Source organism: Grampus griseus (assembly GCF_964374135.1).
Source record: "Grampus griseus genome assembly, chromosome: 1".
Taxonomy (NCBI): Eukaryota; Metazoa; Chordata; class Mammalia; order Artiodactyla; family Delphinidae; genus Grampus; species Grampus griseus.
The window spans coordinates 75,434,992-75,450,822 of NC_139017.1; the positions used below are offsets into that span (position 1 = coordinate 75,434,992).

Sequence of the window (15,831 nt, forward strand, 5' to 3'; positions counted from 1 at the left end):
TTTTAATTTTTTGGCTGCACTGCACGGCATGGGGGATCTTAGTTCCCCGACCAGGTATCAAACCCATGCCCACTACAGTGGAAGCACACAGTCATAACCACTGACTGCCAGGGAAGTCCCTACTCTGTCAAGAATTATAGAGAAAAGATGAGAAAGAGGGCAGTTGGGCTCAAGAGATATTTTCTTTTTTTTTAAATTATTTTAAAATTTATTTATTTACTTACTTATTTTTGGCTACGTTGGGTCTTCATTGCTGCACGCAGGCTTTCTCTAGTTGTGGCGAGTGGGGGCTACTCTTTGTTTTGGTGCGCAGGCTTCTCATTGCGGTGGCTTTTCTTATTGCAGAGCACGGGCTCTAGGAGTGTGGGCTTCAGTAGTTGTGGCTCACGGACTCTAGAGCACAGGCTCAGTAGTTGTGGCGCATGGGTTTAGTTGCTCCATGGCATATGGGATCTTCCTGGACCAGGGATCGAACCCACGTCCCCTGTATTGGCAGGGGGATTCTTAACCACTGTGCCACCAGGGAAGTCTCTCGAGAGATATTTTCAAGAAGGGGTACCTAATCATACTTGCGCGAGGAATAATTATTACTTGTAGGAGAAAGAAAGAATAAATAATTCAATAACAAATGGAAGTTACAAGGTAAAGAGGGCGTAAGTGACTCAGCAAAAGTTCCAGAGGTGCAAGGTAATCAAAAGCACAACTGGAGAAGTTTGCCCTAAGGGGAGGGCATGTTGTCTGAAATAAAATGAGACAATAATTCACTGAGAACAGAGAACTTGGGAAACAGGTGAAAGATGTATAACCAGCTATGAGAAATATGCTAAGTAGCCAATGTGCAATAACTAAAATGACTAAGTAGTCTGAAACATTGCCAAGGCTGGGAGAGGACATGGTTTTGATGGAAACTGTGACAAATCAGAAAGAGTAATGCATGGAGAAGGGTAGACGTAGGTAAATTCACAGACTTCAGTTTTGCCCTTTGATGACACTGGGTAGCATACATTTAGCAGCTGCAGGTTTTTGAAGAAGGAGGCCCAGCATCTGAGGGGACTTCCCATTCTGACAGTTCTGGGGCACCGCTTCCTCTTCAAAACTGGCAACCACAGTGGCTGTTCTGGGCTTTTGTGTCCCTCCTCTGGCAGCAGTAGATTACATATGCATTTAGCCACAAGCATCAACAGCTCCCAATAAAGCAAAGAGCTACCCCAGAGCAGTAGAACCTGCTAGTCTGGGCCAGCTGGAAGGTTACAAGAGTGAGAGACACAAACAGAAAGATACTAGTCTCTGGGCCTGAATGAAAAAACAACCCAACTCTGAACCCTGTAACTGTCCCAAGGGTGTTCCCTAGGAAGATAGCAGCAGAGAGTCCCTTTTCCTCTCCCACAGGACGTATATTGTCCCATCCAGACTTCTAATTTGGTGGAGCTCGGGTTCACAAACATTCCCATCCCCTTTCTTTCCTGCAGCTCAGAGGATAAATATTGGTATTCGAGGCAGAAGGTTTCAATTTCCCCCTGTCAGCAAACTGTTTAGGTATAAAATTTATTTAATCAGAAAGGATTTCTCTTCCCTCAACACAAATTCACACATTAACAGTTTAAAAAGTATATAGAGAGACATATATTTACACAAATTAGAAACTACAGTCTCAAGTCCTGCATTAGGGATTGAGAGGATGGACATCAGGAGCAACAGAAGGGTGGCTTCTCATCTGTTGTAGGTCTCCCATGGTCATCTCTCTGGTCATGGTGGGTAGACCAGGAGGGGATGGGGTACAGCTCCAGTCTGATGGCAGAGTTACTGGCAAATTGTGGCAACAAGGCCCCTCTCCAGATAGTTTCTTAGGATCACCAGGGATGACAGGAGATGCTGTAGTAGTAGATGGAACTGGAGAGGTTGGGGCTGAGTGGGTGAAGGGCTGTACTCCATGCTGGAGGAAAAGGATGACACCGATGCTGGTTCCAGTGCCTAAAGGACCATGGCTAAAGGAGATGGTACCTGGGGAACTGAGAGGGGGATTGCAAATTGGAGTAGTGTGGATCCAAGTGAGGTTCATAGCTGGCCATTCAGTGAGGTGCCAAGGCTGCTTTGGTTTCAATATTAGCTGTCCTAGCTGTGTCTGGTCCATCTTTTCCACAGAAAGTGCAGGAGAGGAAGCAGCTGGATAACTGTGGTGGCCTGGAGAATGCTAGGGACAGGGAGAAAAGAGAAAAAATTATATGAGAAAGCTTTCAGATTAACTCCACCCGGTTGCTTAAACATTTGCTTTCCTTGGGAACTCTGTAATGCTAACATACCTTGTTTTATGCAATAGATAATTTCCTGTCAGGCCATGATTAAGTAAAAGTTTTAGTAACCAAACTGTACTTTCATTTACTTAACAAATTCTTGTACCACACACTATATAGGCGCTGGCTATTCACACGTATACAAAATAAAACAAACAGTCCCTTAGATTCTCACTATTTATAAACTAATTTATTTTAGAACTTCTTTCTAAAAAGTCTATTTTTAACTGGAATCATCATTTCCCAATTTCTGTATTTTAAGTTCTAATTTCCTATGTTGAGTTCCTTAAGAAGTATAGATTAATATGCAGGCAAGATCCTCCTGCTTATGTTTATGTATTTAATTTTTAAAATAAATTTATTTAATTTATTTTTTTGGCTGCCTTGGGTCTTCGTTGCTGCGCATGCATGGGCTTTCTCTAGTTGCAGCGAGCGGGGGCTTCTCTTTGTTGTGGTGCACAGGCTACTCATTGTGGTGGCTTCTCTTGTTGCGGAGCACGGGCTCTAGGCGTGCGGGCTTCAGTAGTTGTGGCACTTAGGCTCAGTAAGTAGTTGTGGCACACGGGCTTAGTGGCTCAGCGGCATGTGGGATCTTCCTGGACCAGGGCTCGAACCTGTGCCCCTGCATTGGCAGGCAGATTCTTAACCACTGCACCACCAGGGAAGTCCCCCTCCTGCTTTTTTTGTTTTTTTAATTTATTTATTTGTTTATTTTTGGCTGCGTTGGGTCTTCGTTGCTGCGTGGGCTTTCTCTAGTTGTGGCGAGTGGGGGCTACTCTTCGTTGTGGCGCGTGGGCTTCTCATTGCGGTGGCTTCTCTTGTTGAGGAGCACAGGCTCCAGGCACGTGGGCTTCAGTAGTTGTGGCACGTGGGCTCAGTAGTTGTGGCTCGTGGGCTCTAGAGCGCAGGCTCAGTAGCTGTGGCGCACGGGCTTAGTTGCTCCGTGGCATGTGGGATCTTCCCAGACCACAGCTCGAACCCGTGTCCCCTGGGTTAGCAGGCAGATTCTTAACCACTGTGCCACCAGGGAAGTCCCCTCCTGCTTATTTACAACTCAATTATTCCCACAGCAGTTGAAAACAAGGACTGTCCATTAGCTACAGGAAACATTCCTCTCCCTATCATTTGAGTGCCCCCTACATACTCTATTATTTGAAGGCACAGAAAATAGGTCATTCCACACTAGATCTAAGAATCTTTTCAGGGACTTCCCTGGTGGTGCAGTGGTTAAGATTACACCTTCCAAGGCAGGGGACATGGGGCCGGGAAGATCCCACATGCAGCGGAGCAACTAAGCCCGTGCACCACAACTACTGAGTCCGCGTACCACAACAACTGAAGCCTGTGCGCCTAGAGCCCGTGCTCCACAACAAGAGAAGCCACCACAATGAGAAGCCCACGCACCACAACGAAGACTGGCATCCGCTCACTGCAACTAAAGAAAGCCCGCGTGCAGCAACGAAGACCCAACGCAGCCAAAAATAAATAAAAAATAAAAGAATCTTTCCAACACTCTCCTTATGGGTGCCCCATGGGTGCCTTCACCCCTCCCAGTGATGTACTTCTTGTGACCAGTCCTCAAAACCCATGCTTCCAGAAGGATACAAGGGTACTTGGGAAGGAGTAAAAAGAGGGAGAGGGAAAGGGGTTTAGGGGCAGCAGAAGAGAAAAGATTTGCAGAGAGAAGCTGAGGAATCTTCCTGCATGATTCATTTGGCCAGGTAAAAAGCATTCTGTGTCTATGCAGAAAGCAGATAAGCTACAACATGAGGAACAGGGCTAAATCCATGGAGTTCCTTGAGATGATCCAAACAAAATAGAACCCCCAAACACCTAGGAATCAAGACAATGAAGGAAGTTTAGGCATTCCCTTCCCTGAAAAGAAAACTTGTTGAAAAGATCCAAAAGAAAATGCAAGAGGGAGCCCATTTCTGCATGTACACTTCATTTCTTTGGTTATTTCCCCACCTTTTCCTCAGGTTTATAAGTGCTCACCTTGGTCAGCTGACTATGCAATGATGACTTCTGGGCAGCTATATGAGGAAACCAAGTCTTTAACATTCCTTCTACCTGTAGCAGGGTTCCAAGATAACGCTCTCTGTGAGGAGAAAAAAAAAGCCATTAGGTGTGAAAAAAGCAACAGGACAGGACTGGAGATAGCTCCTTTTTTATGAAGTACTGAGGAAAGAGCTCTTTTATGAAGTACTGAGGAAAGAATCAAGGGGACTTACCCCATCTGTGGCTTCTGCAAAACACCTACTATACGCTGGATCCTGTCCATTGCCACGCTCTGCTGGAAACTGCTCAATCCTGGGGTCAGGAAAGAGAAAGATCAAGGATTGAGATTCAAGAATTTAATCAGGTAAAGGAAAGACAGAAGGAGTTAAAATGGATTCACCTAAAGAAATTGTCACAGGAGAAAAAGCTAATCATCCAGGCCCCAAACAAAGACTTAAGAGAAATACACATTCAAAACATATTTTGAGAGACAGAGAGATGAATGTAGCTCAAATGAATACAAGTAATCAGATAACTACCTCTCTCAAATCGACCCATCTTCAGTCCATTCAGTAGGTCTGTGAGAGGGGGTATGAATCCTCGGAGCTCTTTACACTGTAGAAAAACAGGACAAAGGGTATGAGAAGACCAAGAACTGCCCACACCAGTACTTATTCTTCCATCTCCCAATCTGAGAGCCAATACTATCCTCATGGGGTCCTTACCAACCAACTGGGTGCTAAGCCACTTGGTCGTATCTCCTTTCCCCAGCTTTCTCTTACCTTCTGAGCAAAGAGCAGGTCTCCTTCTGTGGTACAACCCTGGATGTTTAGACTGGTCTCCAATTCACCACCTCTTGATCTTTTGACCCCAGATCCTGACATAGAAGAAGCCAAGCCCCGCTGTTCCGAGTGAGATGCTGTAGGTTGCTTACTGGAAACCTTGGGTCGTTGCCTGCAGCGGATAGGACCAGGGCTGGGCCGAGAACCTCCCCTCTGACCAACAGTGTCTGGCCTGGGGCCATGGGCCCACTTGTCGTCCCTCTCACTATCGGTGGGGAAGCCAGAGTCACTGTTCACTGGGGAGATGGAAAAAGAGGAATAAAGAGAGTAGGAAGAAACGCTAGATGGAGAATCCATGGGTTCAGAAGCAGGGGCTGGAGAGCAGCTCCCGGAGTACCCAAACATCGGGACCTGCAACTGAAGAGCAAAGAGAGGGAGTTTGAAACCAGAATCTGAGTATTAGGAAATGGACTGGGAGACTAGGGTGTACTGTCTGCGATCACAATATCTCCTCCCTCCCTCCCCAATATTACCTGTCTCAGGGACAATTTAAAAAGTCATCTTCCCCACCTCCCCTCCTCCATTAAGAACCTGGATTGCCTCTCTGGCCTCCGCAGAGCAGCTCTTAGCCTGACACAGACTCTTTTCCCTTAGTTCAGAGTAAATATAATGATTTGACACCTTTCCCCGGTTCGCCTCTTCTGGTCTCATCCTGACCCCGTAGTGAGCCTCTCTACCTGAGATCACGCCACCGGCAAGCTGGAAATCTGCGGCACCCGAACCCACCTAGGGACCCGCAGCAACCTCCCTCCTCTTGCCAATCTTTCTGATCAGGATCCCTGCGCCGGACCATCTCCAGTCGCGCCTGCCACGTGATGCGATCCCTCTCAATACCAATATCCGCGTTGGGTCCCTAAGCCCACTCCCACCGGGTCTGATCCTGCTGCGCGGATCGCTCCCTGACCTGAGTCTCCTCACCTGTGTCGGTCGGCTCAGCCCAGGCTGTCTCCAGCTCCTACTCCGACTGTCGGGTCAGGGCTACCCACCTCCGCCTCCCTCCCACTGGGTCCCGCCCCTTCCCCCTCCCAGACACGTGCAGCTCCGCACGTGCCTTCCCCCGGCGTACACAGACCTCGCACCCTCATTGGTTGTCTAGCCGGTGGCACGTGACTCTCGTTACTGAAGTTCACATTCCATTTGCTACAGCGTACAGGGGCTCGGCCAATAAAGAGGCAGTCAGGTGACGATTGGTTGGAAGGTAAGCATTCCGTGCTCCGCCCCTACATGCGGCTAGCGAGGAGGACCCGGTGATGAGAGAAGGAGGAGGATGGAAAAAGAGTGGAAAAGAAGGGAGGGGAGGAAAAGGGCGGAGCCTGTGGCTTTAAATAGGATGGTGGTGTGCCGGAGCCGCGCAGCTGGAGTGTGCAGACTGGTTGTGTGACCTAAGGAGTGCGCCTTGAGATGTGGGACTCTTGGCTCTTCCTTGAGAACCGACCCCTCTGCCCCCTCTTTCAGCGCCTCCGCTCACGAGTGCAGCACGTGGAAACGATCAGCGACTTGCGTCTGCAACGTGTGTGAGACAATGGATGTGTGCCACTATGTATACTCTCCCCCTCTCGGCGGCCCAGCTCTCGTGACTTCCCGGTCTCTGTTTCACCCTCCCCTCCTCCTCCTTCTCCTACAAGTTGGGTGCCTCCTGCCCTGCTGGGTGAGGAGGGTGGGGATTGCTGCCGAGAACACCGCGTCCTTTCCCCGGCTCCCGCTGGGGCGGCTCCACCAGCCCTTTCCTTATGTAACCCGCCACGCACGTTACCAGCTCAGATGCCAGCCCGCCACGACTCCAGAGGTCAAAGCCCCGCCGGGTTGCTCCTGACTTTTCTACCCCGGTTCCCCGGGCCCTGCGCCCTTAGTTCTGTTTCTTAGCACAAGAAAAGGGGAGTGGGTAGGTCTCTGATCTCCTAGATTATGTACTTGTCCAGATTCAGTTTCTTCATTTGTCCTCTGGAGAAGATTTGAAGGACGGAGGGTGGCAAGTCCGGAGTTTACTATTCACTGGCCCTTGCAGTGCTTTGTTTTGTTTTGTTTGTTTGCTTTCTTTTGCTGTGCCAGGAGGCTTGCGGGATCTTAGTTCCCCAACGAGGAATTGAATCCGGGTGACCGCAGCGAAAGCCCGGAGTGCTAACCATTAAGCCACCGGGGAACTCCCCCTTGCAGTATTGAGAGCACAGTGGAGAGAAGGGGACAGGACCCAGGGATTGTGGGCTGATTGAAGCTATAACATCGAAGAGGCCGCAAGGGGGCAGCCCAGTTCTTTTTAGGGTCGAAGGATAAAAGGAAAAAATTTTTTTTCTTTTTAAAGTTTGTCCCTGGGCTTCCCTGGTGACGCAGTGGTTAAGAATCCAACTGCCGATGCAGGGGACACAGGTTCGAGCCCTGGTCGAGGAAGATCCCACGTGCTGCGGAGCAACTAAGCCCATGTACCACAACTATTGAGCCTGCACTCTAGAGCCCGCAAGCCACAACTACTGAAGCCCACTCTAGAGCCCGTGCACCACAGCAAGAGAAGCCACCGCTATGAGAAGCCCGCGCACCGCAACCAAGAATAGCACCCGCTCGCCGCAACTAGAGAAAGCCTGCAGCAACAAAGACCCAAAGCAGCCAAAAATAAATAAATAAATTTATAAAAAGAAAAAAACAGTTTGTCCTCGAATGCCTTAATTACTAACTGAAAAGGTACATAGTTAGGGGCTGGAGGGGGGAGATAAGGGGAGGAAGGTGTGAATTTTAAAAATCTATTCTAAGTAGTTTTTGATATTTTACGTATGTTTAACAATGTGCTTATTTTATAAAAAGGGTTCAACTTTCTTTCTCCAGATATACTGTCTCAACACCATATATGATAAAGCAAAACAGTAGAATTAGAGGGAATTATAGGCTGTGAATAAACCTGTTGTTTGTGGGTGTTTTTCTCCATTCTTCCCAAAATTTCAGGGTTTATTTTTTCACAGCCCTAATAATTCCCTCTAACTCTACTGTCGCCTAACTCCCTTTCTAATCTACCCTTCACACACCTATATCCTGGTGCTCTCTTCAGTGTTGCAGCTTTAGAACTGACCCTCATAAAGGAGTAGAGAGTAACCAGATTACTTCATTTATTTATTTAATCTTCCACTCTCCTCTTCCCAAATCCCCATCCAATGAGTCGTAGCAGCGTTCCCTCTCCTAAAAAAAAAAACAAACAAAAAAAAACAACGAAGAAAGGGAAAAACAAAAAAACAGGGTCAGGGGACTCAGGAAGCCCCTCCCACCTCTATGGAAACCCCCCAGATTTCTTATTTTGAGCTAGATTTCCCCATGACATCCACTACATGTGTCCCCCTCCCCTCTTTACTTCTTCCTTCTGCTAAACCCTTCATGCCCATAGTTATTTAGATTACCAACTTAAATTCCTTCCCTATAATACAGGTTTCTCTTCCTTCCCCCTTTCCACCATCTCTCCCCTACATTAGGGAACCACCCCCACTTCTGCCTCTTGACTCTGCCAGGTTGTAGGGCCCCTCCCATTTTGCCCTCTAGCACCTGAAGAGCCTTAAACCAGGCCAGCTTTGATTCCTCGAGGCAGACTGGAAACCTGGAGAAGTTTCTTCTCCATTCCACCTGCTTCTGCTCTAGGAGGTCCTGAAATCCTCCCAGTTCAGAAAGAGTAATGACTCTTATGACAAAGGCCTTTGCCTCAACATCTCCTAAACCTCCTTAAAGTTAGATAAGATTTTTCTATATGTGATCCCTCTTTAAGCAGCTCAGACAGAATTGACCAGGCTGGAAACACTAGCCAGAGATACTGGTAAAATTGCTTCACAGACTCCCCCAAGGCCAATGGCTGCACTCTCACCTTCTACATGAAATACATCCCCCCCTGAACGAGGGCCCAGGACAGGAGGAGTGCACCAGGACTCTGCAGACTGGATACAGCATTGTTCAGATCTGGACTCTGCTAAAATACAGACATCCCCTCATAGTAGGCTAGTGTCACCCTTCCTACTGCCCACCTCCCACTCTGGAAGGATAACCATCTCTTTACACCAATCTCTGTCTTCTTTCCTCTGAGCTTAGAGAAAGATCCAGCCCTCCTCCCCATCACTATAAGAAGTCCTTTCCTCTGTGCCTTTCAGCCATTCCTGACCATACCAGGGAGACCTGACTCAATTCAATGAGATGTTTTTTGTTTTGTTTTTTAAGCTATGTGCATGACACTATACTAGTCACTGTGCTAGGTGCCATAGGGGGGACATAAATATAATTAAGACAGTGGTTCTGTCCTCACAGAGTTTACAATCTAAAGAGAGCCTACTATACACTTTAAAATATTTATCTGTCCTTGTCAAGCATCAGCTTTCCATTTCTACTAAATCTTCCCATCTGTGTTCAACTATATTCAGACTGCACTTTGATCCTGTTGCCCTTTCTAGCTGTTGCTTCTCTTTTTGCATTACCAGATTTCTCAGATGGTTGGTCTCTCCTCTCCCTCCACTTCCTCACAATGTATTCCCGCTCTAACACCACAAAATCTAGCTTTTGCTACATCCACTCAATTAAAACTACTTTCTCTGTGATTATCAATCACCTCCTTCTCCTTGGCCTCTTGGTAGCTTTTGATTGATTGTATTAAGCTTTCTCTTCTAGACTTTAAAATACAAATTTGGCTATCTGCCTACCTCTCCAATCAGCTCGTCTCCATTTCCTTTGTTGATTCCTCTTCTACTAACTACCGGCACAGTCATTGGCCATTTGGTCTTCTGTGTGTACTGGCTCTAATGAGCTCTACTTTTGTGACTGTGACTTGGCACTTAGAACTGTAGCACTGACTTAATTCAGCTACCTTTACGACACCCTCATAGGGCTATCATTATAAATTCAGCTTGGCCAATACCAAATTTATAACTTCACTCCTAAATCATTCTAATCTCCCACAATTCCCATTTTGGTCAACCGTTTTCCCAGATATCCATGTTTAAAACTTTTAAGTTATTTTAACTCTCTCCTCATTTATTGCCCATATGAAATTATCACTGGAGCAAGGCATTTTCTCCAAAATGTTTCTTATTTTTCTCCTCTCCATTCAAAATGCCACTTCCCTCATCCAGACCTTTAATGGATTGTTTCTGGAATGATGCAAATCTCATGAGTCTCTCTCCACTCCACTGCATCCTTCATACAACCAGATAAATCATTTTTCAAAAATACCACTTTCATTGTGTGTTTACCACACTGAAGAACTTACTAGGCTCCCTATTGCTTGTAAGTCTGAACCTTCCCTGATACTTTAGACTATGTAATTTGGCCCTATCTTCCCATATGTGAGATTATCAAGCAAATATTTGGAGCATTGTAAATGTTATTTCTTAATTTCCCACTGTTCCTTTCCATATACCCTCTCCTTCAGTCATACTCCATCCACTAAACATACCCTGCTTGTTCTATCCCCCTTGTCTCTGCAGCTCTTTCACTCTTGGAATAACTATTCTTCCCCCTAATTGCTTTCATCCTTTCATAACTTCCTGCCAACCAAAAGCTCACCTATTCTTCAAAGTGTATTTCAAGCATAATTACCTCCTAAAAGTCTTCCAGACAACTTCAGCCTGTGCTAGTCTCTCTCCTTCCACAGCCTAAAGCACTTGTTTGTCATATGCTGTCAAATGTGTATGCAATTTAACATTGTTACAAATCTTTTCATTTTGTTTTAAATGTTTCATAAGTGTAAACTTGAGTTTTATGAATACTTTGAGGACAATAACAACACCACAGATTTCTTTTTCATCATCATCATCAGCAGCAGCAGCTCTAGGCATAGGTTACTTACACATTAAATACTATTCAACTGAAATTTAACTGCACCAAATCTTCCCAGCGTTCTGTATACGGGTTAGTATTAAATCTCAGTGAAAGAAATGATGGCCAAGCTGAGATGAACACCTGCATTGTAGTACTAGTTGTTTGGCTCCCCCATCCACCAAAGCCTCCCTCTGCTGCACGTCACCAGCTCTGGGATCTATCCAGGGTAAGGGTTGTCTGTCTCCCCCCACCCCCGCCCCCTTATCCCCAATCCACTCACTGGTTCCATTGTCACTGGTTTCTCTGTTACAGGCTTCTGATGGTCTGCAGGGTCTGTTTCACGACTAATGGTAGTCTCTACTGCTTCCATTACCTCCTTATCCCACTTGTTCTGCCCTCAGTAGGATTAGGAAACACAGAGTTATCACTGCCTCCATCCAACATCCTCACAGATTTTCTATTTAGAGTTCTTTTCTCCTTCACCACCTCTTCTCCCCCCTTCCCATCCCCCAAGACTTAAACTCAGGGATCTTCCCTACTTCATGTTTGCATGGATTATGTACCCATCCCATTCACCATTTCCCTTGACTCAAGGATTGCTCCTCCCTTTCAGTGTCTTAGCAAACCTACTGCATTCTGGCTTCATCCCCAGCTTTGGTTAACAAATTTGTTTTGGGCTCACTACCTAGTTTCACTTCACCTAACTAATTTTTATTCCTGTTCATCACTTACATTTCAACAACGACCAGTTTCTTTTTAACTGTTACCTATCCTGATCCTCCTAGAGGGTCATGTAGATATCACTCACCAGCCTGTTCTCTGACTCAAACATAGAGTAATCAACAGTGAAGTTTGCACCAAAGTCATCTGGGGAGGAGAAAAAAAATTAGTAGTAACAAAGGTAGCACTAGATCTGGAAATGAGAAGAGGAAGAAACTGTTCAGAATACTTCAATTTGCTCAAGTTGTAAAATTTACTGGTATAATTCTAATGAACTTTTGATGTTAAAATGTTTGTGAATGTGTATGCATTTATATTTTCAATCTGGTGTCTAAAATCATGTACAAATTTGAAAAATTTCTAATTTCTAAAGGCTTGAAAATCACTAGTTTGAGACATAACATCATGAGCTTGATAGTCTTTGCTCATAGCCACATTTCTTTCTGACCTAGTTATACCATTGTAAAGGAAACGTCAAAGTGTCAGAACTGAGCATCTCCCAAACCTCTCTCCATCCTGCGAAGGGTCAGAACCTTATACATACTCACCATAGTTGGGGGTGACTGTGTAATAATAGACCACCTGATAATAGTCATCCTCTTCCAGTCCTTCTTCATCCTCATATTCTTGTCCTAGGGGGACAAGGACTAGAGGTCAGGGGGCATCTGGAACTCCTTAGCAATAGAAGGACACGTGATGTTGACCTCAGCTCTATCAGTTTCCTTTCCTTCTGCCTCCACTCTACTATCTCCCTGCCTCTGTACCTCTAAACCTTTCTCAGTCTTCTGGGCTCCATAACTCTGATGAGACCTGTTACACTGTGCCCTTTCAATCCGGGAACTCCCAGAAGAGAAAACGGGTCCCTTCACACACTGTAACCCAAACTAAGCCTTAAAAAGGTAGGAAGCAGAGAGACACCAGAAATTAAGACCTCCAAATCCACTCCTCAGTATGCTCTAGACTTACTGTATTTGTGAGAGATGTTCTCTTATCAGTGTCTCCCACAACTAACACACACACACAGCCTCTTGGACTTGGGCTTTAGTTCCAGTTTCAATGCTAACTAGTAGAATATCTCTGAACAAGCCAGTTAACATCTGCTTTCTTAAAATGAGTCAGCTGGACTAAATGATCCATCTGCATTAGTTTTTCTTCCTTTCCAGGATTAAAAATATGTGGCTTGGACTTGACTGGGTCAGGAATTCTAGGCCTCCTGCTAAATATTTCCCTAAGCTCCTTGAATGCTCTCTCTTAACCCCAAGCAATGACACAGAGTCTGGAGGAAAAGGAAACAATGAGAGCACCTGGCAGACTGGGAACAAAGGAGGGAAGGAGCCAAGCTACTTTTGGGACCTTGTCCCTGAAGGCAGACAGTACTCACTATCGAAAAGCCACCCCTTCTGTGTCTTTACTAATACAAAGTTTTTCTCCAACTCGCTGGGAAAGAAGATACCCTGGCTTCCCTTGCTAGTTTCAGACTGCCCCACCTTCAAAGAGTCCACCTCTCTCCACTCTCACTTTAGTCCTTCTCATCTTGTTCAACTCTGTGGTTATGGTGAGCTGAATTCACTCTTGTTAGGACCTCCCCATGGCTGGGGCTCCATCCCCATCAGCTGTCTCTTCTTTGACAGGACTATGCTCTCCTCCCCTTTTCCTGGCCCTAATTTCCAGGTTCCCCCTCTGCCCCTGACATCTAACACAGTTGAGAAAGTGTTATCACTCCTTATTGAACTGCACCTCCCGCCCTCTCCTCATTTTCTTTTCTCCCACCCCATTTATGGTAGAAGACCTGGCTCAAAAGCTCAGAGAGAGACGTGTACTTACCCAGGATGAGTGGCACAGCAAGGATGGCTACAAAGAGGACATCCATTCTGGATTCTGCACTAGTGTCTTGAAAGTAAAAAAGGAAATTACAGCGTTTCCCACCAAACTTACCCCGCCTTCTGCCCTCCTCCAAAGCAGGGAAGGAGCTGCAGCAATCTTCTCCCAGGGGGGGAATTCCCCGCCCACTTGCTTACTGACTGGGCCATCAGTTACTACCAGTGCGGTCCTCAGCCACAGCTGCCCAGATCAAGAGAGGCAAAGTGAACTTTGATGGAAACATGTTCATTGAGACCCTCTGGCTCTAGACTAGATCCATTCAGGCCTCCTGCTGCCACTTCCAGAAAAACAAAACAAACAAACCAACCCACAAAACCCCCCGCCAAAACCCAAACCAAACAACAACAAAAACCCCAGCCTACCAAGGAGTTTCCCCTCTCACCTACTTTCCTTCCTTGTTCCCAGTCCTCACAAAAAGCTCACCCTCCCTCTCACTGTCCCTAACTTACTATCACTATCCAGAGCTGCCCTTCTCTCTGAGGCTTCATCACAATCTCTTTCTTCACAGTCAAAATATTCTTAGGAAGGGATGAACATTTTTTCTAGACTGAAAATAGTCTCCCTTCTCTGCGTGTCTCGGACTATGAAGTATGGGAACAATATCAACATCATTGTCTGACTCTCCAAGCACCTGCTGCATTGCTTCTGATTTCAAAAAAAAAACAACTTTCAGTCAAGACTAGTTACTTCCTCTCTGCTAAGTACTGATCTCACCTCACTTCTTTCTCAACTTTCTGCACACAGGATGGGAAAAGGGAGGAAGCAGGTAGTCTCTTTCCCTGCTGTATATGCCACACCCCTTCTCCCACGTTCAGTCACTTGGTATGTTCCCTTCATTCTAGCCTACAGGGGTGGAGTTCATCTTATCCTTCTCTCTGCTTTTATATTTCCCATTTTCATTCAATTCAATTTAGAAACATCAAACATAATGTATGTGCTAGGCACAGTGTGCTAGGCCTAGTCTGATAGGCAATTCAGGGTTCAGAGGCAAGGGAATAAGAAAAGAATGCAGGTATTTTTTTTTTAAGAGAGTTAATAAACATCCATTCAACATCTACTATGAGTCAGACACTATGCAAGTCTCTGTGGAACTACCAATGAACAAGATAGGTTTGATTCCCGTTCTTAAGTCAGCAAATGCTGTGGTAACAGCTCGAAGGAGAGATGAGAAGAGTTGTCTTATCCCTATCTCTTCTGGATTGCTATGCTCAGAAGCAAGACAATAGAGTCTTGAGCACTGGCCAGGATGTTCCCACCCTCTTAACCTTATTGGGGGAGGATTTGCATGGTGACTTCTCACGTACATCTATATAATCTATTCCTTCAGCTCCTTTCCAGAATTTCCTAGAAAAAAATGGAAAACTCTTATGTGGATGTACATCTATGCATTGCCATAAATCATTTCCAGGAAGGAAAGTAAGCCTGGTTCTCTCTGAAGAATTTCTATAGATTTTTTGGGTACTTTGATTACTCTCTCAAGAACAATATTCCAGTTTCCCTCACTTTCCGATCCTGGTACTCTTTTTCCCAAACATCCTCCCTAAGGACTAACCCCACCTGCATCCAAATGAGGATACAATACCCTCTTCTCATACTTTAACTTTCTTTTGCTCTAATATGCATCCTCTGCGCCTTCTCTTCCCCCAGCCTGAGGAAAAGACACTACTGAGGTTCATTTTCAGAAAATAAATGGAGGAAGTATGACATAAAAGGAACTGAGTAACTTGGCGGGCTAGTGGTGGTGGGGTGTCATTTTCCAACTCCATAGCTCGAATTGCTTTTTACAAACAACTTTAACTCCCGATTTTAACTCAAAATCCCCTCTAACCTTCCTAACATTGCTCTCCAGGCTCCTTTTACTTCCCTCTGATTCTCTTGTCATTACGGATGAAGGCTTCATTAGCGATACACTGTATTGCATGCTTCCTATACTAGCCTGTTCAAAGAGCTCCTACTTTTAAGTGTAACCTTCATCTCTTAGGCAGTAGCTCTAGCTCATTTCCTCTCATTCAAGTAAGAACAATACCCGTCCCTATCTCCCTGCACCCTCTATCCTGTGCTTTCTTTGTATTTGTCCTTTAGGTTCCAACAGGATCTTCCCCCCTCTGCAGCTCTTCAAGAAGCGTAGGATTGCTACCACCCTGCCCCATAAAATACCGAAAGGGAACAGCGACCAAAGTCGAACCGAACCAGGAAACTGGGCTCGGGCCCAGCCCACATGTTTAACCGTTTGGAGCCACTCCCAGGGCCGGGGTCCAGGAGGAGGGCAGGACTACAACTCCCAGCACGTCGTGAAGCCACGCCCCCGCCTCCGCAGCTCCGCCCCC

At 45.9% G+C, this 15,831-nt stretch overlaps 2 protein-coding genes across 4 annotated transcripts; both read right to left on the minus strand.

The window, feature by feature from the left end:
• Positions 1 to 1,605: 1,605 nt before the first annotated feature.
• On the minus strand, positions 1,606 to 6,117 carry CIART (circadian associated repressor of transcription). 2 transcript variants are annotated; one of them, XM_082670160.1, is made up of 6 exons: positions 6,050 to 6,117; positions 5,072 to 5,488; positions 4,829 to 4,904; positions 4,523 to 4,601; positions 4,287 to 4,389; positions 1,606 to 2,191 (listed from the first exon to the last, which is right to left on the minus strand). In XM_082670160.1, the coding sequence occupies exons 2-6, from the start codon at positions 5,474 to 5,476 to the stop codon at positions 1,664 to 1,666; spliced, it is 1,191 nt and encodes a 396-aa protein (XP_082526286.1). In that variant the 5' UTR covers positions 5,477 to 5,488; positions 6,050 to 6,117; the 3' UTR covers positions 1,606 to 1,663. The 2 variants fall into 2 exon arrangements, with proteins under 2 accessions (XP_082526286.1, XP_082526287.1); XM_082670161.1 differs by having other exon boundaries at positions 5,072 to 5,367; positions 6,050 to 6,096.
• A 2,037-nt stretch (positions 6,118 to 8,154) lies between these two features.
• LOC309837325 (uncharacterized protein C1orf54 homolog) lies at positions 8,155 to 15,744 on the minus strand. Of its 2 annotated transcripts, none has more exons than XM_082677797.1 (7): positions 15,662 to 15,744; positions 13,448 to 13,513; positions 12,172 to 12,255; positions 11,712 to 11,770; positions 11,184 to 11,294; positions 8,964 to 9,062; positions 8,155 to 8,293 (listed from the first exon to the last, which is right to left on the minus strand). In XM_082677797.1, exons 2-6 carry the CDS (start codon positions 13,491 to 13,493, stop codon positions 8,967 to 8,969), a joined length of 396 nt encoding a protein of 131 aa, XP_082533923.1. In that variant the 5' UTR covers positions 13,494 to 13,513; positions 15,662 to 15,744; the 3' UTR covers positions 8,155 to 8,293; positions 8,964 to 8,966. The 2 variants fall into 2 exon arrangements, with proteins under 2 accessions (XP_082533923.1, XP_082533922.1); XM_082677796.1 differs by having other exon boundaries at positions 8,964 to 9,065.
• Between the last annotated feature and the right edge of the window lie 87 nt (positions 15,745 to 15,831).

Coding starts and splice junctions, on each gene's coding strand:
- LOC309837325 (XM_082677796.1), bottom strand. CDS start 13,493: ATGGATGTCCTCTTTGTAGCCATCCTTGCTGTGCCACTCATCCTGG. Junction 12,256..13,447: donor TGCTGTGCCACTCATCCTGG/GTAAGTACACGT, acceptor TTGTCCCCCTAG/GACAAGAATATGAGGATGAA. Junction 9,066..11,183: donor AACCAGTGACAATGGAACCA/GTGAGTGGATTG, acceptor TCTGTATTTTAG/CAGAGTCCAGATCTGAACAA.
- CIART (XM_082670160.1), bottom strand. CDS start 5,476: ATGTTTGGGTACTCCGGGAGCTGCTCTCCAGCCCCTGCTTCTGAACCC. Junction 4,390..4,522: donor TTGCAGAAGCCACAGATGGG/GTAAGTCCCCTT, acceptor TTCTCCTCACAG/AGAGCGTTATCTTGGAACCC. Junction 2,192..4,286: donor TGCATAGTCAGCTGACCAAG/GTGAGCACTTAT, acceptor CCCTGTCCCTAG/CATTCTCCAGGCCACCACAG.